Here is a 24,633-nt window from a genome sequence, read left to right as displayed (position 1 = left end):
TTCCTCGAATTGCTTACTCCCGGCAAGGCTCTTGTAAACACCTTTCTCTATAATTCCCTTCAATAAGCTATTTTCTTGCTCAAGTGTAACTTGGCTAAGAGAATCATTAGTGGAATCAAGAGAACTACTAGAAGCAACAACATTGGATTTAACATGATTATTGTCACTACTAGAGGAAGAATCTTTCTTGTTCTTGTTACTAGACTTGACTTGAGGCATGTAAGTGGATAAGAGTAAACGGTTGGAAATCTAAGAAGATTTTTTCTTGTGAAGATCATCATTGATTGCCTTTAAGAACTCATGCTCTTGCTCAAGGTTGAGCTTTTCAAAACGTAATTTCTCATGAGTCCTTAAAAGTTCTCGATGATCTCCTAAGATAGTTTCATGAGCTAACTTAAGAGTGTTTAGTTCTTTAGTTAGAAACTCAATCTTCTCCTTATCATTGTCATTCGTTTTATCTTGATTAGCATGATTAATTGACGTTTCATCATAGTATTCATCACTAGAGTTGTCAACAAGTAAATCATCATCACCTAACAAGTCATCTTCATCACTATTGAAATCAACATACTCGGGGTGTGATACCTTTGGGCCTTTAGCCATGAAGCATCTTCCAAGTCCTTCATTTGGTGAATCAAATATGTCGTAGGAGTTGGTTGACACAAGTGCTAGACCGGCAACACCTTCATCTTGAGTATATTCGGAGTCGGAGTGATAGCTTCTCGGAGTGATTGTCGGAGTCGGAGCCGGATACCCATTCACCAACATGAGCTTGATGTCTTCGTTTTGTGTAGCTCCTTGATGACTTGTCCTTCCTTTCCGAATCCTTGCTTCTCCGGGATGTTCTTCGTTCATAACGATCATCTCTACTCCTTCTCTCTCTTGATGGTGATTCTTCTCTTCTACTTCTTCTTTTTGGAGAATCTTCTCTTCTCTTGTAGGGTGCCGTACACTCATTGGAATAGTGTCCGGGTCTTCCACAATTGTAGCAATTTCGCTCTCGACTAGAAGATCTTTTGTCATTGTAGGACCTTGACTTGGAACTTCTCTCTTTGCTTCTACTCTTGTAGAACTTGTTGAAGTTCTTCACCATTAGGCTCAATTCTTCATTGAAGGTTTGTTTCTCACTTGATGATGTGGGAGCTTCACATGAGGCTTTGTAAGCACCACTTGACTTGTTATGGAGCTCCTCCTTATCCTTGAGTGACATCTCATGAGCAACAATTCTTCCAATGACTTCCGTTGGCTTGAGATCTTTGTAATTGGGCATCATTTGGATCAATGTGCATACGGTATCATATTTTCCGTCCAAAGCTCTTAGGATCTTCTTGATGATGAATTTGTCGGTCATCTCTTCACTTCCTAAGCCGGCGATCTCATTTGTGATAAGAGCAAGCCTAGAGTACATTTCAGCGACACCTTCACCATCCTTCATTTTGAACTTGTCAAGCTGACTTTGAAGCACATCCAACTTGGATTCCTTGACGGAGTCGGTACCTTCGTGCATATCAATCAAAGTATCCCAAATTTCCTTTGCATTCTCAAGACGGCTGATTTTGTTGAATTCTTCGGGGCACAATCCGTTGAAGAGGATATCACAAGCTTGAGCATTGTATTGCAGCATCTTCAACTCTTCCGCGGTAGCTTCACGGTTCGGTTCTCTCCCATCAAAGAATTCACCTTGCAAGCCAATACACACAATAGCCCATACGGCGGGGTTATGTCCAAGAATATGCATTTTCATCTTATGCTTCCAACTAGCAAAATTAGTACCATCAAAGTAAGGACATCTACGGTGGTAATTTCCCTCGCTAGACGCCATACTCTCCTAGGTTGTGAAACCAAGGCTATGACTACCAAAAGCTATGGAAATCAAAGCAAATGGAGACCAAAGCTCTGATACCACTTGTAGGATCGAAAGTATGTCTAGAGGGGGGGTGATTAGACTACTTGACCAAATAAAACTTATCCTTTTCCCAATTTTAGTTCTTGGCAGATTTTAGCAACTTTGGACAAGTCAAGCAATCTTAACACAATTCAAGCAAGCATGCAAAGAGTATATGAGCAGCGGAAAGTAAAGCATGCAACTTGCAAGAATGTAAAGGGAAGGGTTTGGAGGATTCAAACGCAATAGGAGACACAGATGTTTTTGTCGTGGTTCCGATAGGTGGTGCTATCGTACATCCACGTTGATGGAGACTTCAACCCACGAAGGGTAACGGCTGCGCGAGTCCACGGAGGGCTCCACCCACGAAGGGTCCACGAAGAAGCAACCTTGTCTATCCCACCATGGCCGTCGCCCACGAAGGACTTGCCTCACTAGCGGTAGATCTTCACGAAGTAGGCGATCTCCTTGCCCTTACAAACTCCTTGGTTCAACTCCACAATCTTGTCGGAGGCTCCCAAGTGACACCTAGCAAATCTAGGAGACACCACTCTCCAAGAAGTAACAAATGGTGTGCTGATGATGAACTCCTTGCTCTTGTGCTTCAAATGATAGTCTCCCCAACACTCAACTCTCTCTCACAGGATATGGATTTGGTGGAAAGAAGATTTGAGTGGAAAGCAACTTGGGGAAGGCTAGAGATCAAGATTCATATGGTAAGAATGGAATATCTTGGCCTCAACACAAGTGTAGGTGGTTCTCTCTCAGAAAAAGTAAGTTGGAAGTGTAGGTTTGTTTTGATGGCTCTCTCCATGAATGAAGAGGAGGTGGAGGGGTATATATAGCCTCCACACAAAATCTAACCGTTACACACAACTTTCCAATCTCGGTGGGACCGAATTGATAAACTCGGTCGGACCAATTAAGCAAAGCTAGTGGACGTTAGGAGTTTCGGTGGGACCGACATGCAACTCAGTAGGACCGATATGGTTAGGGTTAGGGCATAACGTAATCTCGGTGAGACCGATTACACAAACTCGGTGAGACCGATTTTGGTAATAAGTTAACCAGAGAGTTGGTCAGGTAAACTCGGTGGGACCGACTCGCTCATTTCGGTGAGACCGAAATGTTACGAAAGGGAAACAGAGAGTTTACATTGCAATCTCGGTGGGACCAATCACTTATCTCGGTGGGACCGAAACGTTACGAAGGGAAACAGAGAGATTACAATCCCATCTTGGTGAGACCGAGATCCCTATCAGTGAGACCGATTTGCCTAGGGTTTGTGGCAGTGGCTATGACATCTGAACTCTGTGGCGCCGGATAGAAAGAATCGGTGGGGCCGAGTTTGACTTTTGGTTTAGGTCATATGTGGATGTGAGAAAGTAGTTGAGGGTTTTGGAGCATATCACTAAGCATTTTGAGCAAGAGCCTCATTAAGCAACACCTCATCCCTCCTTGATAGTATTGGCTTTTCCTATAGACTCAATGTGATCTTGGATCACTAAAATAGAAAATGTAGAGTCTTGAGCTTTGAGCTTGAGCCAATCCTTTTGTCCTTAGCATTTTGAGGGGTCCACTTTTCTCATCCATGCCATGCCAATCATTGAGCTTTCCTGAGATACTAATCTTGAAATAGCATTAGCTCAATGAGCTATATGTTGTTAGGAATTACCAAAACCACCTAGGGATAGTTGCACTTTCAGTCATCGGTATGTTACTTGCCCGAGATTCGATCGTCGGTATCTCAATACCTAGTTCAATCTCGTTACCGGCAAGTCTCTTTACTCGTTCCGTAACACATCATCCTGCAACCAACTCATTAGGTGCAATGCTTGCAAGGCTTAAGTGATGTTTATTACCGAGTGGGCCCAGAGATACCTCTCCGACAATCGGAGTGACAAATCCTAATCTCGAAATACGCCAACCCAACAAGTACCTTCGGAGACACCTGTAGAGCACCTTTATAATCACCCAGTTACATTGTGACATTTTGTAGCACACAAAGTGTTCCTCCGGTAAACGGGAGTTGCATAATCTCATAGTCATAGGAACATGTATAAGTCATGAAGAAAGCAATAGCAACAAACTAAACAATCAAGTGCTAAGCTAACGAAATGCGTCAAGTCAATCACATCATTCTCCTAATGATGTGACCCCGTTAATCAAATGACAACTCTTTGTCTATGGTCAGGAAACATAACCATCTTTGATTAACGAGCTAGTCAAGTAGAGGCACACTAGTGACATTCTGTTTGTCTATGTATTCACACATGTATCCTGTTTCTAGTTAATACAATTCTAGCATGAATAATAAACATTTATCATGATATAAGGAAATAAATAATAACTTTATTATTGCCTCTAGGGCATATTTCCTTCAGTCTCCCACTTGCACTAGAGTCAATAATCTAGATTACACAATAATGATTCTAACACCCATGGAGCCTTGGTGCTGATCATCTTTTGCTCGTGGAAGAGGCTTAGTCAAGGGGTCTGCAACATTCAGATCCGTATGTATCTTGCAAATCTTTATGTCTCCCACGTGGACTTGGTCCCGGATGGACTTGAAGCGTCTCTTGACGTGCTTGGTTCTCTTATGAAATCTGGATTCCTTTGCCAAAGCAATTGCACCAGTATTGTCACAAAAGATTTTCATTGGACCCGATGCACTAGGTATGACACCTAGATCGGATATGAACTGCTTCATCCAGACTCCTTCATTTGCTACTTCTGAAGCAGCTATGTACTCCGCTTCACATGTAGATCCCGCTACGACGCTTTGTTTCGAACTGCACCAACTGACAGCTCCACCGTTTAATAAAAACACGTATCCGGTTTGCGATTTGGAATCGTCCGGATCAGTGTCAAAGCTTGCATCGACGTAACCATTTACGACGAGCTCTTTGTCACCTCCATAAACGAGAAACATATCCTTCGTCCTTTTCAGGTATTTCAGGATGTTCTTGACCGCTGTCCAGTGATCCACTCCTGGATTACTTTGGTACCTCCCTGCTAAACTAATAGCAAGGCACACATCAGGTCTGGTACACAGCATTGCATACATGATAGAGCCTATGGTTGAAGCATAGGGAACATCTTTCATTTTCTCTCTATCTTTTGCAGTGGTCGGGCATTGAGTCTTACTCAATTTCACACCTTGTAACACAAGCAAGAACCCTTTCTTTGCTTGATCCATTTTGAACTTCTTCAAAACTTTGTCAAGGTATGTGCTTTGTGAAAGTCCAATTAAGCGTCTCGATCTATCTCTATAGATCTTGATGCCCAATATATAAGCAGCTTCACCGAGGTCTTTCACTGAAAAACTTTTATTCAAATATCCTTTTATGCTATCCATAAATTCTATATCATTTCCAATCAACAATATGTCATCCACATATAAAATTAGAAATGCTATAGAGCTCCCACTCACTTTCTTGTAAATACAGGCTTCTCCAAAAGTCTGTATAAAACCATATGCTTTGATCACACTATCAAAACATTTATTCCAACTCCAAGAGGCTTGCACCAGTCCATAAATGGATCGCTGGAGCTTGCACACTTTGTTAGCTCCCTTTGGATCAACAAAACCTTCCGGTTGCATCATATACAACTCTTCTTCCAGAAATCCATTCAGGAATGTAGTTTTGACATCCATTTGCCAAATTTCATAATCATAAAATGCGGCAATTGCTAACATGATTCGGACAGACTTTAGCATCGCTACGGGTGAGAAGGTATCATCGTAGTCAATCCCTTGAACTTGTCGAAAACCTTTTGCAACAAGTCGAGCTTTATAGATAGTAACATTACCATCAGCGTCAGTCTTCTTCTTGAAGATCCATTTATTCTCGATGGCTTGTCGATCAATGGGCAAGTCAACCAAAGTCCACACTTTGTTCTCATACATGGATCCCATCTCAGATTTCATGGCCTCATGCCATTTCGCGGAATCTGGGCTCATCATCGCTTCCTCATAGTTCGTAGGTTCGTCATGGTCAAGTAACATGACATCCAAAATAGGATTAACATACCATTCTGGTGCGGATCGTACTCCGGTTGAGCTACAAGGTTCGGTAGTAACTTGATCTGAAGTTTCATGATCATCATCATCAGCTTCCTCACTAATTGGTGTAGGTGTCATAGGAACCGGTTTCTGTGATAAACTACTTTCCAATAAGGGAGCAGGTACAGTTACCTCATCAAGTTCTACTTTCCTCCCACTCACTTATTTCAAGAGAAACTCCTTCTCTAGAAAGATTCCAAATTTAGCAACAAAAGTCTTGCCTTCGGATCTGTGATAGAAGGTGTACCCAACAGTCTCTTTTGGGTATCCTATGAAGACACATTTCTCCGATTTGGGTTCGAGCTTATCAGGTTGAAGCTTTTTCAGATAAGCATCGCAGCCCCAAACTTTAAGAAATGACAACTTTGGTTTCTTACCAAACCATAGTTCATAAGGCGTCGTCTCAACGGATTTTGATGGTGCCCTATTTAACGTGAATGCAGCTGTCTCTAGAGCATAACCCCAAAATGATAGCGGTAAATCAGTAAGAGACATCATAGATCGCACCATATCTAGTAAAGTATGATTATGACGTTCGGACACACCATTACGCTATGGTGTTCCGGGTGGCATGAGTTGCGAAACTATTCCACATTGTTTCAAATGAAGACCAAACTCGTAACTCAAATATTCTCCTCCACGATCAGATTGTAGAAACTTTATTTTTTTGTTACGATGATTTTCAACTTCACTCTGAAATTCTTTGAACTTTTCAAATGTTTTAGACTTATGTTTCATTAAGTAGATATACCCATATCTGCTTAAATCATCTGCGAAGGTGAGAAAATAACGATACCTGCTGCGAGCCTCAATATTCATCGGACCACACACATCTGTATGTATGATTTCCAACAAATCCGTTGCTTGCTCCATAGTTCCGGAGAACGGTGTTTTAGTCATCTTGCCCATGAGGCACGGTTCGCAAGTACCAAGTGATTCATAATCAAGTGGTTCCAAAAGTCCATCAATATGGAGTTTCTTCATGCGCTTTATACCGATATGACCTAAATGGCAGTGCCACAAATAAGTTGCACTATCATTATCAACTCTGCATCTTCTGGCTTCAATATTATGAATATGTGTATCACTACTATCGAGATTCAATAAGAATAGACCACTCTTCAAGGGTGCATGACCATAAAAGATATTACTCATATAAATAGAACAACCATTATTCTCTGATTTACATGAATAACCGTCTCGCATCAAACAAGATCCATATATAATGTTCATGCTCAACGCTCGCACCAAATAACAATTATTCAGGTCTAAAACTAATCCCGAAGGTAGATGTAGAGGTAGTGTGTCGACTGCGATCACATCGACTTTGGAACCATTTCCCACGCGCATCGTCACCTCGTCCTTAGCCAATCTTCGCTTAATCCGTAGCCCCTATTTCGAGTTGCAAATATTAGCAACAGAACCAGTATCAAATACCCAGGTGCTACTGCGAGCATTAGTAAGGTACACATCGATAACATGTATATCACATATACCTTTGTTCACCATGCCATCCTTCTTATCCACCAAATACTTGGGGCAGTTCTGCTTCCAATGACCAGTCTGCTTGTAGTAGAAGCACTCGGTCTCAGGCTTAGGTCCATACTTGGGTTTCTTCTCTTGAGCAGCAACTTGTTTGTCGTTCTTCTTGAAGTTTCCCTTCTTCTTCCCTTTGCCCTTTTTTCTTGAAACTGGTGGTCTTATTGACCATCAACACTTGATGCTCCTTCTTGATTTCTACCTTCGCAGCCTTTAGCATTGCGAAGAGCTCGGGAATCGTCTTATCCATCCCTTGCATGTTATAGTTCATCACGAAGCTCTTGTAGCTTGGTGGCAGTGATTGAAGAATTCTGTCAATGACGCTATCATCCGGAAGGTTAACTCCCAGTTGAATCAAGTGATTGCAGTACCCAGACATTCTGAGTATATGCTCACTGACAGAACTATTCTCCTCCATCTTGCAGCTGTAGAACTTATTGGAGACTTCATATCTCTCAATCCAGGCATTTGCTTGAAATATTAACTTCAACTCCTGGAACATCTCATATGCTCCATGACGTTCAAAACGTCGTTGAAGTCCTGGTTCTAAGGCGAAAAGCATGGCACACTGAACTATCGAGTAGTCATCAACACGTGACTGCCAGGCATTCACAATGTCTGCAGTTGCTGGCGCATGTGGTACACCTAGCGGTGCTTCCAGGACATAATTCTTTTGTGTAGCAATGAGGATAATCCTCAAGTTACAGACCCAGTCCGTGTAATTGCTACCATCATCTTTCAACTTTGCTTTCTCAAGGAACGCATTAAAATTTAAAGGAACAACAGCACGAGCCATCTATCTACAATCAACATAGACAAGCAAGAAACTATCAAGTACTAAGTTCATGATAAATTTAAGTTCAATTAATCATATTACTTAAGAACTCCCACTTAGATAGACATCCCTCTAATCTTCTAAGTGATCACGTGATCCATATCAACTAAACCATGTCCGATCATCACGTGAGATGGAGTAGTTTCAATGGTGAACAACACTATGTTGATCATATCTACTATATGATTCACGCTCGACCTTTCGGTCTTTGTGTTCCGAGGCCATATCTGTTATATGCTAGGCTCGTCAAGTTTAACCTGAGTATTCCGTGTGTGCAACTATTTTGCACCCGTTGTATTTGAACGTAGAGCCTATCACACCCGATCATCACGTGGTGTCTCAGCACGAAGAACTTTCGCAACGGTGCATACTCAGGGAGAACACTTATATCTTGATAATTTAGTGACAGATCATCTTATAATGCTACCGTCAATCAAAGCAAGATAAGATGCATAAAAGATAAACATCACATGCAATCAATATAAGTGATATGATATGGCCATCATCTTCTTGTGCTTGTGATCTCCATCTCCGAAGCACCATCATGATCACCATCATCACCGGCGCGACACCTTGATCTCCATCGTAGCATCGTTGTCGTCTCGCCAACTTATGCTTCTACGACTATCGCTACCACTTAGTGATAAAGTAAAGCATTACAGGGTGTTTGCATTGCATACAATAAAGCGACAACCATATGGCTCCTGCCAGCTGTCGATAACTCGGTTACAAAACATGATCATCTCATACAATAAAATATAGCATCATGCCTTGACCATATCACATCACATCATGCCCTGCAAAAACAAGTTAGACGTCCTCTACTTTGTTGTTGCAAGTTTTACGTGGCTGCTACAGGCTGAGCAAGAACCGTTCTTACCTACGCATCAAAACCACAACGATAGTTCGTCAAGTTAGTGTTGTTTTAACCTTCTCAAGGACCGGGCGTAGCCACACTCGGTTCAACTAAAGTTGGAGAAACTGACACCCGCCAGCCACCTGTGTGCAAAGCACGTCGGTAGAACCAGTCTCGCATAAGCGTACGCGTAATGTCGGTCCGGGCCGCTTCATCCAACAATATTGCCGAACCAAAGTATGACATGCTGGTAAGCAGTATGACTTGTATCGCCCACAACTCACTTGTGTTCTACTCATGCATATAACATCAACGCATAAAACCTGGCTCTGATACCACTGTTGGGGAACATAGTAATTTCAAAATTTTCCTATGCACACACAGGATCATGGTGATGCATAGCAACGAGAGGGAAGAGTGTTGTCTACGTACCCTCATAGACCATAAGCGGAAGCGTTTATCAACGCGGTTGATGTAGTCGTACACCTTCATGATCCGTCCCGATCAAGTATCGAACATACGGCACCTCCGTGTTCAGCACACGTTCAGCTAGATGACGTCCTCGCCTTCTCGATCAAGCAAGAGGGGCGAAGTAGTAGATGAGTTCCGGCAGCACGATGGCGTGGTGACGGTGTTGGTGAAGAACAATCTCCGCAGGGCTTCGCCTAAGCACTACGAAAACTATGATGGAGGATAAACTAGAGGGGACGGGGTAGCCGGTACACGGCTTGGTGTTTCTTGATGTGTCTTGGGTGCTAGCCCTACCCCCTCTATTTATATGTTGAGCCTTGGGGTCGAAACTTGGAGTAAAAGCCTCCACAAAGTCGGTTTCACCCGAAAGGCAAGAGTCCTTCTGGGACTCCAGGGCCAGACGCCAGGGTTCCCGGTGTTTAGACCCAGACGCCAGGGACCCTGGCGTCTGGCCCCTGGACTCCGCAAAACTTCCTTTTGTGCTTTCCAAAAACCTTGTGGGCTTTCCCCTTTGGCCCAAATAAAGTGTTCTCGTACCCAAACATTTCGGGAAACATCCGGAACCCCTTCCGGTGACCAAACACTATTATCCCATATATCAAACTTTATCTCCGGACCATTCCGGAGTTCCTCATCATGTCCGTGATCTCATCCCGGACTCCGAACAACATTCGGTCACCAACATACGTAACTCATATAGTACTATATCGTCAACGAACGTTAAGCGTGCGGACCCTACGGGTTCGAGAACTATGTAGACATGACCGAGACACCTCTCGGGTTAATAACCAATAGCGGGACCTGCATGCTCATATTGGCTCCTACATATTCTACGAAGATCTTTATCGGTCGGACCGCATAACAGCATACGTTGTTCCCTTTGTCGTCGGTATGTTACTTGCCCGAGATTCGATCGTCGGTATCTCAATACCTAGTTCAATCTCGTTACCGGCAAGTCTCTTTACTCGTTCCATAACACATCATCCTGCAACCAACTCATTAGTTGCAATGCTTGCAAGGCTTAAGTGATGTGTACTACCGAGTGGGCCCAGAGATACCTCTCCGACAATCGGAGTGACAAATCCTAATCTCGAAATACGCCAACCCAACAAGTACCTTCGGAGACACCTGTAGAGCACCTTTATAATCACCCAGTTACCTGATGACATTTGGTAGCACACAAAGTGTTCCTCCGGTAAACGGGAGTTGCATAATCTCATAGTCATAGGAACATTTATAAGTCATGAAGAAAGCAATAGCAACAAACTAAACGATCAAGTGATAAGCTAATGAAATGGGTGAAGTCAATCACATCATTCTCCTAATGATGTGACCATGTTAATCAAATGACAACTCTTTGTCTATGGTCAGGAAACATAACCATCTTTGATTAACGAGCTAGTCAAGTAGAGGCACACTAGTGACATTCTGTTTGTCTATGTATTCACACATGTATCATGTTTCCAATTAATACAATTCTAGCATGAATAATAAACATTTATCATGATATAAGGAAATAAATAATAACTTTATTATTGCCTCTAGGGCATATTTCCTTCATTGAGTTCAAAGGGTTTGGCAACTTCTTCTTGGGAAAGGTCTTGGGAAACCTTGGTTTATCTTCTCTCTTCTCATAGGGGCAATCGTTGGAGAAGTGGTTGGCTTCTTCACAGTTGTAACATTTTCTCACTTTCTTCTTCTGAAATCTTCCTTTGAATTTTCCCGCGCTAAACTTCTTGACAAATAGGGCAATGTCTTCATATGAAGGGCTCTCATCGGAGTCAATCTCATCACCGTCTTCATCCTCATCTTCTTCACTTTGCTCTCCTTCATATACATGCTTGGCCTTCAATGCAAGATTGATTTTTGACGTTAAGGTACCATGCATAGCAAGATGTTTTGTAGCATTTGCCTTTGACTCTTCAAATAGTTGGAAAGTGGATATGATGTCATCCGGAGTCATTTCCTTGAATCCATGGTGTTGTCTTATGTCCCACACCATTTGGTGATGATACGGAACAAGAGCATGAAGCAACTTATCCACGAGAAATCGCTTAGTCAAGTTGAATCCATCTTGTGTCTTGTCACACTCACATGACTCAATGTCAGCGGTGAGAGTCATGAGACGCTCAAGGAGTTGCTTGGGACATTCACCTTTCTCCATACAAAAGTTTTGCAATTGACCCTTGGCAATTTCATATTGAGCAAGTCGGAGAGGGAGGTACCGGTCTTGGTCCTCACAATGCTATCCCATAATTCCTTGGCACTTGTGATATGTATGTATGGTCTCCTTTGCTTGTCAGTCATACCTCTCCTTATGCACATGGTTGATGTGTCATTGAGATTCTTGTCATATACCTCTCTTGGAGTAATATTCTTCGAGTCAACAGCTTGGTAGCCATACTCCAAGATCTCCAACATCTCATCATTTCCATATCAAAGATGATCCTGCATAGCAACTCTCCACAAAGCAAAATCGGTAGTGTTGTCAACTAAAGGAGGTTTGCCTTGAGGATTATACTTTGGTTTCTCTATTTGAGGTCTTGCATAAAGCCAAGGAACGCTGGAGTGTTCATTACTAGGAGGTTGTTGGCCAAGTGAAGGAGTAGGCACACCTGGCCTCGAGGCCGCACCACCAGAAAGTGGTGCAAGCATCGTGGTTAGTATGGCTAGTCTCATTTGGACCAAGGCCTCAAGAGAAGCATCATGCTCCTCCTTTTGCTTAGCAAGCGCCCGTTCCAGATCCTCAGAAGTGAAGGACTTGACTTTCATGGAAGCCGCGCTCGTATTCTTCGGATCCTCAACAAGGGGAGTCCCATCGGGCCTCATGTCGCTCTAGGGCAGTTAAGCCACAAGAATAGAGCACGAGGCTCTGATACCAATTGAAAGGATTGAGATGGACCTAGAGGGGGGTGAATAGGTACAATTACAAATTTTAATTATTACTTAGCAATTTTAGGCAATAATGCAGAATATGAAAGTGCCTAACAATTGCAAGTATGATGCTAAGAGCTAAGCAAGGTAAATAGGTAACACAACTATGTGAGTAAGCAAGCACAATATGATGTAAGTAAGGACTAAGAGACAAGTAACCACAAGTAGAGAGTTAGGGTTAGGAATAACCGCAACTCCGAGAGACGAGGATGTATGTCGATGTTCACTTCCTTGGAGGGAAGCTACGTCACTGTTAGATAGGTGGATGTTACCACGAAGGCACACCAATGCCATGAAGGCTCACCCTATTCTCCCTTTGAGACAACACCACGAAGGCGTTTCACAACCACTAGTGGTAGACCTTGGGGTGATCTCCAAACCCTCACAAACTTTCCAGGGGTAATCACAATGATCGATTCCTCTCCGAATGACTCCTACCGCCTAGGAGTCTCCAACCTCCAAGAGTAACAAGAACGGTGGGAAATGCTCAAGAACTTGCTCAAATCACGAATTCCTTTGGTGAGAAGAAGGGGAAGGAGTGGATCTATCACTTGATTGGAGAACTTCTCTCAAATGTTCCCAAATCCCTTGGGGATCTAGGATTTGGTGTAGGGGATCAAGAGAGGGGGTGAAATGTGTTCTTGGAAAGCTCAAAGTGAATGGTCAACCCTCACACGGGATAGGAGGGAGATATTTATAGTATGCCTCAATAAGTGGCCATTGGAGCTCAAAACAGCACTGCAGCGTCGGACGTCCGATGTGCAACGAACGACCGAAGGCTCAGCAGACACCGGATGTCCGACAGGGACCGGACGTCCGATGTATTGGCACGGTATAGAAGGTACCGGAGGATCCCAGATGTCTGATGTTTAGGCTCGGTGGAGAAAGTACCGGACGACCGAATAAATCAGACGATCAAGGGCTCGGCAGTCAACGGACATCCGACAGGGACCGGATGTCCGATGTTTTGCCACTGTATAGAATGTACCAGATGACCAGAGGGTTCCGGACATCCGATGTTTTGGCTCTGATGAAAGATTGTTGGACGTCCGATGAATACCGGACGTTCGATGTTTTGGCTCTTTATAGGAGGGACCGGACGTCCGACAGAGATGAAGAGCAGATAATGAGTTTGAAGTAGTTTTTGAGCAAGACTCTCACAAGACCCCATGTTCCTCTCTTAATAGTGCGGGATCCCTATACTCAAGAATAAATTCAAATATAGTCTTGTTCCTTCATTGTTGATGAAGTAAAATATTTCCGAAATCATAATCCACACACATAATTGATTCCGAGGGGACTAAAACCTGAGATATACTTGACAAACTTTGTTAGTCCCCTACGAGTATATTGTCATCAACATCAAAATAATATTAAGGGCATGATTGCACTTTCAGCTATCCTTAATGCTTGTAACTATGGCCCGAGTGCCATGATTTTAGATATGAACCTATTATGTTTTCATGAATATATGTGTGTTCTTGATCCTATATTGCAAGTTGTAGACACCTATTACGAGTTATGATCCACATACCCCAAGGTGACAATAATTGGGATTCTTTCTGGTGATTACCGTAGTTTGAGGAGTTCATGTATTCACTAAGTGCTAATGCTTTGTTCCGGTTCTCTAATAAAAGGAGGACTTAATATCCCTTAGTTTTCTTATGGACCCCGCTGCCACGGGAGGGTAGGACAAGAGATGTTATGCAAGTTGTTTCCGTAATCATGTATGATTATATATGGAATACATACCTACATTACATTAATGAATTGGAGCTAGTTTTGTGTTGCCCTAGGTTATGACTGCTACATGATGAATATTATACAACACAATTATCCATCGTTGATCCAATGCCTATGAGCTTTTCACATATTGATTTTTGCTAAGTTACTTTCGTCGTGTTGCTGTTACAATCACTACAAAACTGCTACGGTTACTATTATCACTGTTACCGTTACTTCCATACTACTTTTCTACTAAAAACTTTGCTGCAGATATTAAGTCTTTCAGGTGTGGTTGAATTGACAACTCGACTGCTAATACTCGCGAATATTGTTTGGCTCCCCTTGTGTCGAATCAATAAATTTGGATTGAATACTCTACCCTCGAAAACTGTTGCAATCCCCTATACTTGTGGGTTATTAGCGCTGCATGCGCCTCGCTCCGCCCCACCATTAAGTCACTGCGTCGTATCGCCCGCCTTCGCATTCACACTGATGTAGGGTCTTCCACCCCCCCCCCCCCCGCGCCCGCAGCCCCCAGCTATAAAAGCCAGGGCCGGCCAACCAGCACACGTCGCCCCTCTTCCTCCTCCTCAGACCCCCATTGGCCCATTTCTCCCCTGTCGCCCCTACTCTACTCGATGGCGAGCTCCGAATCCGAAAGCAGCGATGGACGATCTTGGTCGTCGACTCTCTCGTGGCCGCCGGTAGAGTTAAGTTGCTTCGCGCTGCTCGTTACGATTTTCACACGGCTGTCGAAGGATTGGCACGTCGTCACCGACGGATGCGCGACGTTGGGGCCCGATGCAACACTGGAGCAGTTGAAGCTCCCACGCAAAAATGACCAAATTCGGACACCGAACACGTTGTGTCACGTTCGGCCCGTGTTTTAGGGCTTTTCACTGAGAAACCCGTAGAAAATGCATAGAATACCAGAAATGAACGAAACTTGGCATGCATTTGGCCATGGTGATGTCATTATGTGAAAACAATTGGGTATGTTTGGTGGAGGTGAAAAAAAGTGCATAGAGAGTTGCCCTACCGGCAGACCCGAACGATCCCGGTTGAACATGGTGTATTTTTTGCCATGCACGAAATGGCACCAAATTTTGCCAACATGTGAGCATGCCAATGGCAGTCCCCCATGCAAAAATTGAACGAATTCGGACACCGAACACACATTGTGTCACGTCCGCCCTGTGTTTTAGGGGTTTTTCATGGTAAAACCGTAGAAAATGCATAGCCAAAAATGAACGAAACTTGGCATGCAGGTTGGCCATAGTGATGCCATTGTGTGGAAAAATTGGGTATGTTTGGTGGAGGTGAAAAAAAAGTGCTTTGAGACTTGTCCTACCGGCAGACCCGAATGGTTCTGGTTGAACATGGTGTATTCGTTGCCATGCACGAAATGATTCTAATTTTTTTCAGCATGTGGGCATGTCCATGGCAGTTCCCATGCAAAAACTAAACAAATTCGGACACCGAATGCATGTTGTGCCACGTCCGGCCTGTGTTTTATGGTTTTTTCACGGGTAAATGATAATCCCCAAGTGCAAGGAATCATAGTAGGAATTTCTAAAGGTGGAAGTGATAAGTATGGAGTGTCGAACCCACAAGGAGCTAAAGGTAAGATTGATATTCTCTCAAGTCATATCTACCACCGATACGACTCTACGTACACCGAACGTTTGCTTCCATCTAAAAATGAGAAATAAAACTACGTTGTGGGTATGAAGAGGATAGCTTTGCATGATATCGGAGAACTAGAATATAAAAGTAGGTGTAGTTAACATAAAGTTAGAATATATTATTATATATTATAAATAGTGAGTGTGGAATAATGATGGATCGGTGTGCGGAATTGTCCTAGGCAATTGTTAACAAGATCGGTAGTCGTCATTGCAATTTTATAAACATACTTTCTCTTCTTGGATCATATGCACTTATGATTGGAACTCTAGCAAGCATCCGCAACTACTAAAGATCATTAAGGTAAAACCCAACCATAGCATTAAAGTATCAAGTCCCCTTTATCCCATAAGCAACAACCCCCTTACTCGGGTTTAAGCTTCTTTCACTCTAGCAACCCACTATAAGCGAATCATGAACGTATTGCAACACCATACAGCGGGAATCCTTCTCGTGTGCGCGGCACGGAAGGCACCATAGGACAACACCAAAATAAAACATACAACTCAAACCAATCTAGATCATCAATCAACCCAAAGACAGTACGTTGAAAACAGCGTCAGTCCGAGTTAGTTCTAATCAAATCATACCAAAACCATATAAAATTGTTATAAACATGGCATTAATACTTTATAAATTATAGATACGTTGGAGACGTATCAGTAAACCATAGAAAATGCATAGAATGCCAGAAAAGAACAAAACTTGACATGCATCCTGGCCATGGTGATGCCATTGTGGGGTGGAAATTGGGTACGTTTGGTGGAGGTGAAAAAAGTGCTTCGAGAATTTCCCTACCGACAAACCCGAACAACCTAGTTGAACATGATGTATTTGTTGCCATGCACGAAATGACACCAAATTTTGCTTGCATGTGGGCATACTCATGACAGTCCCTCACATAAAAATTGAACGAATTCGAACACCGAACGCACATTTCGCCATGTCCGGCCTGTGTTTTAGGGTTTGTTCACCAGAAAAACCCTAGAAAATGCATGAAATGTCAAAAACCAATGAAACTTGGCATGCATGCTTGCCATGATGTTCCCATTGTGTGGAACAAATTGGGTCCGTTTGGTGGAGGTGAGAAAAAAGTGCTTCAAGACTTGCCCTACTGGCATACCCGAAAGGTCCATGTTGTACATGGTTTGTTTGGTGGCATGCATGAAATGACATCAAATTTTGCCAGCGGGTGGGCATGCCCATGGTAAGCCCCCACACAAAATTTGAGCGAATTCGGACACGGAATGCATGTTGTGTCACGTTTGGCCTGTATTTTATGTTTTTTTCACCAGGAAAACCCTAGACAATGGATGAAATGTCGGAAACCAATGGAACTTGGCATGCATGCTTGCCAAGGTGTTGTCGTTGTGTGGAAATTGTTTGGCTACGTACATTTGGTGAATGTGACAAAAAGTGCTTCAAAACTTGCCCTATCGGCAGACCCGAATGGTCCCGGTTGAACATGGTGTATTTGTTGCAATACACGAAATGACACCAAATTTTGCGAGCATGTAGATTGATAATCATTTGTGTTCAACATCAATTGTTGCGAATTTGATAACAATTTTGCAAAAAGTGTTCAAGTTTATATAATTTTCATACACAATTTAAAATTCTAAAATCGCTGACAAATTTCAAGAAATGGTTAGGATATAAGAAAATGTTTATTTTGATTGTTAATGATAGAAATTGCAAATAACTGGAGCATTTAAATTAGGAAAGACTACATGCTCACAGATACACCCATGTTGCCTAGTCTAGCACACCCCTTTCAACTAATGGTTTTTGGACTATATATAAATGACCCCAACTTTTTGCAGTAGTCTGGCACAAACATATGAGGCATCAATACCAGGTTTGAACGACTTCCAACACTGCAAGTTGCGTCACGTTTGGCCATTTATCGACCATTTTTCACCGAAAAAACTACAGAAAATGCAAGAGTTGTTGAAAACTCAAACAACTTGGTATGGTGCCTTGAATTGATCGTACAAGGCCATGGAAAAATATCGAGGCCATTTCAACGATATCAGGAAATATTGTGCTCTCAGATGGAGCCTTCTGGTCTACGCGAACACTCTTCATTGAACATGGTGTTTTTCTGGCTTACCTATAGGCAGCATAATGTTCCGTTCATGGTTTTAGTTCCATTTCATCTGGTTACACGGCAGGAGGCATGAATCTAGGCTATATAATAGGGCAGTCTGGTTACACAGTTGTCAGTCAACCAAATAATCCGACCCATGGGTGGCCGAGCTCATGGACACCCAACCCGAACGGGCTGGGTATGGGTCAACATCTTCACCCTAAATAACATCGCAATGATGCAATATTTCAGCTTATTGGACCTTCAAAGGTTGAAGGTGCAACACACATTGTCTAGAAAAATGCATGCTACCCTAAAAAAAGTATATTGCATGCATGTCAGTGAATTGATTACGAGAGCAGGTTGTTTAGTACCACCTCGTTTGCTCTAGCGTCTAGTCGGTGGATCTCTACCATATAAAGAAGATTATGAGGGTGCTGGTTAAGAGGAAATGCATCAACCATGACATGCATTGAGCGAGTAAAATAAAAACGTAATAAAATGCTAGAACCAATGGGTGCCCGAGTTGGTCGGGTTACTCGATGGGTTCAGGCATGGGTCACCCATGTGTAGGGTCCTCGGCGGGCGATGGACCCGACAAGGGATTCGGGCATGAGTCTGGGAGAGGTTGACCCGACCAAACCCGACCCGATTGCCAGCTTGAGTTGCCGGTTTTTAAAATTTTATAAAATGTCAGCCTAAGTTGCCAGTTTTAAATTTAAAAAAATGTTCATAGATTAAAGAAAAGTTCACAAGTTTAAAAAATGTTTGTCAATTTGAAAAAAAAAAGTAAACGAATGTGACAAAAAAGTTCACGAAATTGAAAAAGTTCATGAATCTGACAAAAAAATTACCAATTTGAAAAAAGTTTGTGAAATCAGAAAAAGTTCATCAATTTGAAAAAACTTCACGAATTTGACAAAAAAGTTCATGAAATTGATAAAAGTTTTACAAATAAAAACATTCATTCATTTGAAAAACGTTCGTGGATTCAAACAATAAGTTCACGGATTTGAAAAACGTTCATGAATTTAAGAAAATGTTCACAAATTTAAGCAAATGAAAAAGAAAAGACTGTACGTGGTTTTTTCTATGGATTATTATTAAAAGAAAAGAGTGTAGGTAGCTAGTCACTCAAACCACACGTGGACCGGACGGCATGCGTTTCCTTCGTTCCTTGAAACACGACTCATTTTTTGTTTTGCGTTTATTTATTTTTTAAATGAGGACTGACATGGCGACTCATGCGACGAGAACCTGTACGTCATGCGTACAGAGTACGTGGAATGAATTGTCCATCCATCTTGTGCATACGGACGTTTCCTTCATTTATTTACTGAAACACGCTCACATGTTGTATTTAATATATTTTTTTGCGTTAACTATATGTGTTTAACACCACGTGTGCGACTCATTTTGTTATCACGGGGACGAGAACGTGTTTTATGAAGAAAAACAAAAATAGAACAAAATCGAAGAATAAAAGGGCCAAAGAAAACAAAACAAAAACCAAACTAAGAAGATGCACAACAAAAAGAATAAAAGAAGTTACTGGGCGCAGCAAGTTAGTTGTCCTAGTTAGTTACAGCGTGTGGACCCCTCAAAAAAAAAGTTACAGCGTGTGAAAGTAAATTGAGAGCTTGAGAGTTTGAATCCTACCTCATGCACCTATTTTTTGGAAGTTAAAAAGGGAAAGAAAAATGGGCCGGCCCAAGACGAAGGGGTTGTGCCCTGGTGGGTATATATTATGGTTAAATGACCATATTACCCTTATACGGTTTGTGAGGAAGGGGCGTATTATTTTTGGTTTAAATTAGGTAAGTGCCCGTGCGTTGCACGGGTACACACATATTATGTTGGCTCAACACTAATTGTGGATAACATATACATGTAGGATCTTCATGCACATCAGATGACATTGTTGCATTTTTACTGCTACCATCAGATGATATTGTTGTTCTTTCTATTGCTAAAATCAGTGTTCTTCTTCTTCCTCCTTCATCCACTATCTCTGTCGTAAAGATCTAGGTGTACGGCCTTTGTTAATGGTATAGCCAGCTCGCAATCTCCCTTTCACCCCACTGTACAGTTTTTATATTTCACATTGTGCTGGTCTTAAGTCTCTCTCCCTCTAATAAAAGTGCAAATGTAACCATAGGAATAAATTTCCTTGCTCATCCTTGTTAGCAGGCAAATACTTAAAAAACCAAGAAGGTTAAAGAGGTTTAATAATATATAGAACACAACACAAGGGCAAGAAAATTCTTTGCACAATAAGTCGGCTTAGGGGAAGAAGAGCGACACCACTGCAAATGTACGAAAACATTCATTTATTAGGACACCTTTTTTCTTACAAATTACAAAGAAGAAACTACAGAAAACAGATGCAGCTAGCTCAAAAGTGAAGCAAACATTTGATTTATGCATGTATACACAACATGATCAAGTAAACTGCGACCTGTGATCTACATCGTTTCATATGAGCCCTCTAGCCGGCAGTAACCAACCACCTAGCATAATTGCAGCTACAATTTCAGAAAAATATAGGCACAAACCATATATCAAATTTAGTATAGTGTCATATAGTTTAATCTATATAACAAAAGCTGCAAGACTACGGAAATAGAGGCTAAGCTGCCATGAGATCAGCGGACATGTTACAACCTACCGTGGAATAAAGGATGACAGCTCGGGTGTAGCACTGCCATCCTCCAACGCCACCCAGCACAACGCGCCGTGGCGCTCACACAGGCACTCGTCCTCGTCCTCGCAACAGCTGACACGTGATCTTCAGTCTACACCCAACCCATCGCCTCCAGTCTCCATCACGTCTCCTGTGGTTGGTCTCTCCGTGCCCACGTGCTGATGACGTCGATGTCCTTCAACTTCTGATGAACAGTGAACTTCTCGAGCTCTTCCTTTCTGATGAACTTGAAGCTCCATTCGCCGTCCATGGGGAACTTCCTCGAAAGTCGACGATGTGCGGAGGCGGTGCCTCCACCCGCTCCGTCTGCTTGCCGTGGTGAGGGAGCAGAGTGAAGCACACAATGGCGTTGACATATCTCTGCCCCTGCCGGCGTCTATGGTCGGAGCGGAAGAGTTAGTGACCACGTAGATGAGGCCATTGGGTGATAAAAGTTGCACTACCGTTGAAGTTTCCGGTCAACTTCCGCTTCCCCTTTCTGGTGACGGCTAGCATGCCCTTGCGCGCCTCCGCCGGAATCTCTGACCATCGTCGTAGGACGGCGTAGCCCTGCGGTTCTTCAGATCGGGCCCCTGACAACCACCCCATCATGATTTCTAGGAGAGATAGGAGAGGGGATTGGATGGGGTGCGGTGCCGGTCCGGGGAGACAGGAAACGGGGTGGAGACGCTCCACGGGAGAGGAGGAATAGAAGGTGGGAAGGGCTCCACGAATGGGAGGCATGGATAGACCACAAGAGGAAGGCAGCGTGCGGGGTCCTTGCTTGATTACCTACCGTGATTTCCCGTGATTTATGCCTCCTCATGAATTTATTGTATTACCATGCTTACCAAAGAACAAATCGATCGCCACCCGGGAATTTATTGCATTGCCTAAGAAAAGAGTGATCTGATTACCAAAGATTGATTTGATTACCAAAAATGAAAGCGTATGAAGGGGTCGCACGAGGAGGATGGACGAAGGGCGGGCGACGTAAGAGGGGAGATGGAACCTTGCGTTTCTTTTAGGTAGTAGAGAAAAAAGTTTGATCGAGAATCGGCGGGAAGTGATGTAAAATGCACGCTTGCCTTTTATTACAAGAAGAAATATTCGGCGTGCTTAAGGAGCCTGCGTGCAACAAGGGTTGATGTGTAAACTATGTTTAAGTGCGCCACAACGCCGTGAATTAGCAAGGTGATGTCTACTTGATAGCTCAATACAATACTGCTTGCAGCCCTCTGGTTAATTAATCTGCGTCGAAAATGACCCGACCGTTCCAACTGGTATAAAAGAAGATGGATCGGGGAGAGAAGAATGTAGATTTCACGTCGACTAGGCCGATCGGTAGAAGAAAAAACTTGTGCGTACGTATGGCCAGATTAACAATGTGGAGAGGCAGCAGCTGCATCCTTAGCCTGTTGGTCGTGATGTGCGTTGGGGCCTCGGCAGCACGATCGGCTCCGGAGGAATCGCTGGCGGCGGCGAACGGCACGTGCCGGTCCAGGGTGGAGCCCTTCGGCTACGGATGCGAGGAACACACGGTACTAATTACTCCAGTAACCAGGCGCGTGTGTTCATCTCATCATGTTTGATTAACTGACGGAAGATTAATTTGGCGATTGCGTACATGTAGGTGACGACCCAAGACGGATACATCCTAAGCCTGCAGCGAATCACGAGCGACCGCAGCGGCGAGTCGGCGACGGGCGGCGGTGGGAAAGTGCCGGTCCTGCTGCAGCACGGCCTCATGATGGTATACATATAGAGTACTACGAAAAAGCAACTGTTGGATGTTAATTATGCTTGCGATAGCAAGTGCAAGTGATGACATTTGTTTTGTTGAAATGGCAGGACGGGATGACATGGCTGATGAACTCGCCCAACGAGTCCCTGGGTTACATCCTAGCGGACAACGGATACGACGTCTGGATCGCCAACACGCGCGGCACTGTCTACAGCCTCGGCCACACATCGCTTTCTTCCAGTGATCCGGTGCGTTCCGTGCACGTACATCCTCTCATTAGAAGATGATGTGATGTGCACTCTCTTCTTTGTTGTACTATAGTACTGTAATATGTAATACTAATGCTGGATGAGAACCCCCACAGGCCTACTGGAACTGGTCATGGGACGAGCTAGCCAGCAACGATCTCTCGGCGATGCTGCAGTACGCGTACGACCATTCAAGCCAGCAGAAGGTGCATTATGTGGGCCACTCGCTGGTAAGTCACAAAACAAAACAAAATAGGAGTACTCACCAGGATCTCTCTCAGGGCATCCCGAGTAGATTAAGAAACCTGTGGCATCGTGTGTGAATGCAGGGGACGTTGATCGCGCTGGCTGCCCTGAGCGACCAGCAACAGCACGTGTCGATGCTGCGCTCGGCTGGCCTGCTCAGCCCCATCGCCTTCCTCAACAAGGTGTCGTCGCCCTTGGCGCTGGCGGCGGCCGACGTCTTCCTCGCCGAGGTAATTATGTTTGATCTGATTCCGAGAGTATCACATCACACTCACACGACATGAATCAAAAATAACACTCATGTTTGTGATGGCAGGCTCTTTACTGGCTGGGAATCGATGAGTTCGATCCAACAGGGTAATTTAAGCATTCCCCATTCATTCTCTTCTTCTGAAATTTCGTCTGTTTTGTAACTCAACTGACGATGGCTGGGAACTAATGAGAGATCTCTATACAGGACTGCTGTTCACGGTCTGCTCACTGACATATGCAAGCTACCAGGGGTGAACTGCTACGATCTCATGTCATCGTTTACAGGTATCTGCTTCTATCTCTCCGTTTGTTATTATCACTAACTGAGTAACTGGTCGGCGTACTGAAAGCAACTATTGGTCGACCAACAGGCGATAATTGCTGCCTCGACAACTCCTCTGTCCAGACCTTCCTCGCTCATGAGCCACAGGCTTCTTCAACCAAGAACATGGTCCATTTGGCTCAAAGTGAGTAAGCTCTATCTCTTTTCAGTTTCAAAAAAATAAAAAAGTGAGTGCGCCCAGCCACAGTCGATACACCTTTTTTTTCCGTCGAAAAAGAAGGAAAGAAAGAAAGAAAGAGATGAAACAAGATTTCTGGTGTTAACGTGGCCCATATAATTTGACCCAACACTGATCAGAAGAGGTATAATCGCCAAGTACGACTATGGCGACGCGAGCGACAACATCAAGTACTACGGGCAGGCGACGCCGCCCGTGTACAACGTGTCGGCCATCCCCGACGACTTCCCTCTCTTCCTCAGCAGCGGCGGCAAGGACAGCCTCTCGGACGTGCAGGACGTGCGCCGCCTCGAGCAGGCGCTCAAGTCGCACGACAGCGACACGCTCACTGTTCAGTACCTCGCGGACTACGCGCACGCCGACTTCGTCCTGGCTGGGAACGCCAAGGAAAGAGTCTACGGGCCTCTCATGGCCTTCTTCAGGCTCCAGGACAAATGACGTGGACCCACGACGTGATTGCACTTTATGTGTGATTCATTCATTTAGGATAGGAGTGGTCATACTTGTAAATCATTTGATACTAGCAAATACCTAAATACTTATTTTTATGTATATAGAAACGACAGAAATTATTTTCCATGATGTCGCAGTGGCACCATCACCATAGCCGGCTCCCTTAGAAAATGATACGTGAAGCGTAAACTGAATACTGGACTCTGCAACTTGAGAAGAGTTACATCTGGATACAAAATGTGGTGGCCTTTGAAATTGTTCTCTAAGTGAGGCATACTTTGCTTTTCATCAAGAGAAGATCGCAATCAGCATAAGCTTCTATCGAACTCTACGTGGCAGGCTAAATCTTTATCTTTACCTACTAATAAACCAACTATTGCTTTTGGTCGTCCGTCGTCGC

At 43.6% G+C, this 24,633-nt stretch overlaps 1 protein-coding gene across 1 annotated transcript; it reads left to right on the top strand.

The window, feature by feature from the left end:
- The first annotated feature begins 22,154 nt into the window (after positions 1-22,154).
- On the top strand, positions 22,155-24,218 carry LOC123185381 (triacylglycerol lipase 2-like). Its single transcript, XM_044597266.1, has 9 exons — positions 22,155-22,310; positions 22,403-22,522; positions 22,621-22,761; positions 22,878-22,991; positions 23,091-23,237; positions 23,324-23,364; positions 23,465-23,544; positions 23,631-23,726; positions 23,893-24,218. Exons 1-9 carry the CDS (start codon positions 22,155-22,157, stop codon positions 24,216-24,218), a joined length of 1,221 nt encoding a protein of 406 aa, XP_044453201.1.
- The last annotated feature ends 415 nt before the right edge of the window (positions 24,219-24,633 follow it).

This window comes from Triticum aestivum, chromosome 2A, assembly GCF_018294505.1.
Source record: "Triticum aestivum cultivar Chinese Spring chromosome 2A, IWGSC CS RefSeq v2.1, whole genome shotgun sequence".
Classification (NCBI taxonomy): Eukaryota; Viridiplantae; Streptophyta; class Magnoliopsida; order Poales; family Poaceae; genus Triticum; species Triticum aestivum.
The sequence above is the reverse complement of the archived record's forward strand: the minus strand, read 5'-3'. Positions and strand labels throughout refer to the sequence as shown.

Excerpts from the sequence above, each read along its gene's own strand:
- LOC123185381 (XM_044597266.1), top strand. The coding sequence starts at position 22,155 with ATGTGGAGAGGCAGCAGCTGCATCCTTAGCCTGTTGGTCGTGATGTGC. Across the intron at positions 22,523-22,620 it reads TGCAGCACGGCCTCATGATG|GACGGGATGACATGGCTGAT; the intron begins GTATACATATAG and ends TTGAAATGGCAG. Across the intron at positions 23,238-23,323 it reads CCGACGTCTTCCTCGCCGAG|GCTCTTTACTGGCTGGGAAT; the intron begins GTAATTATGTTT and ends TTGTGATGGCAG.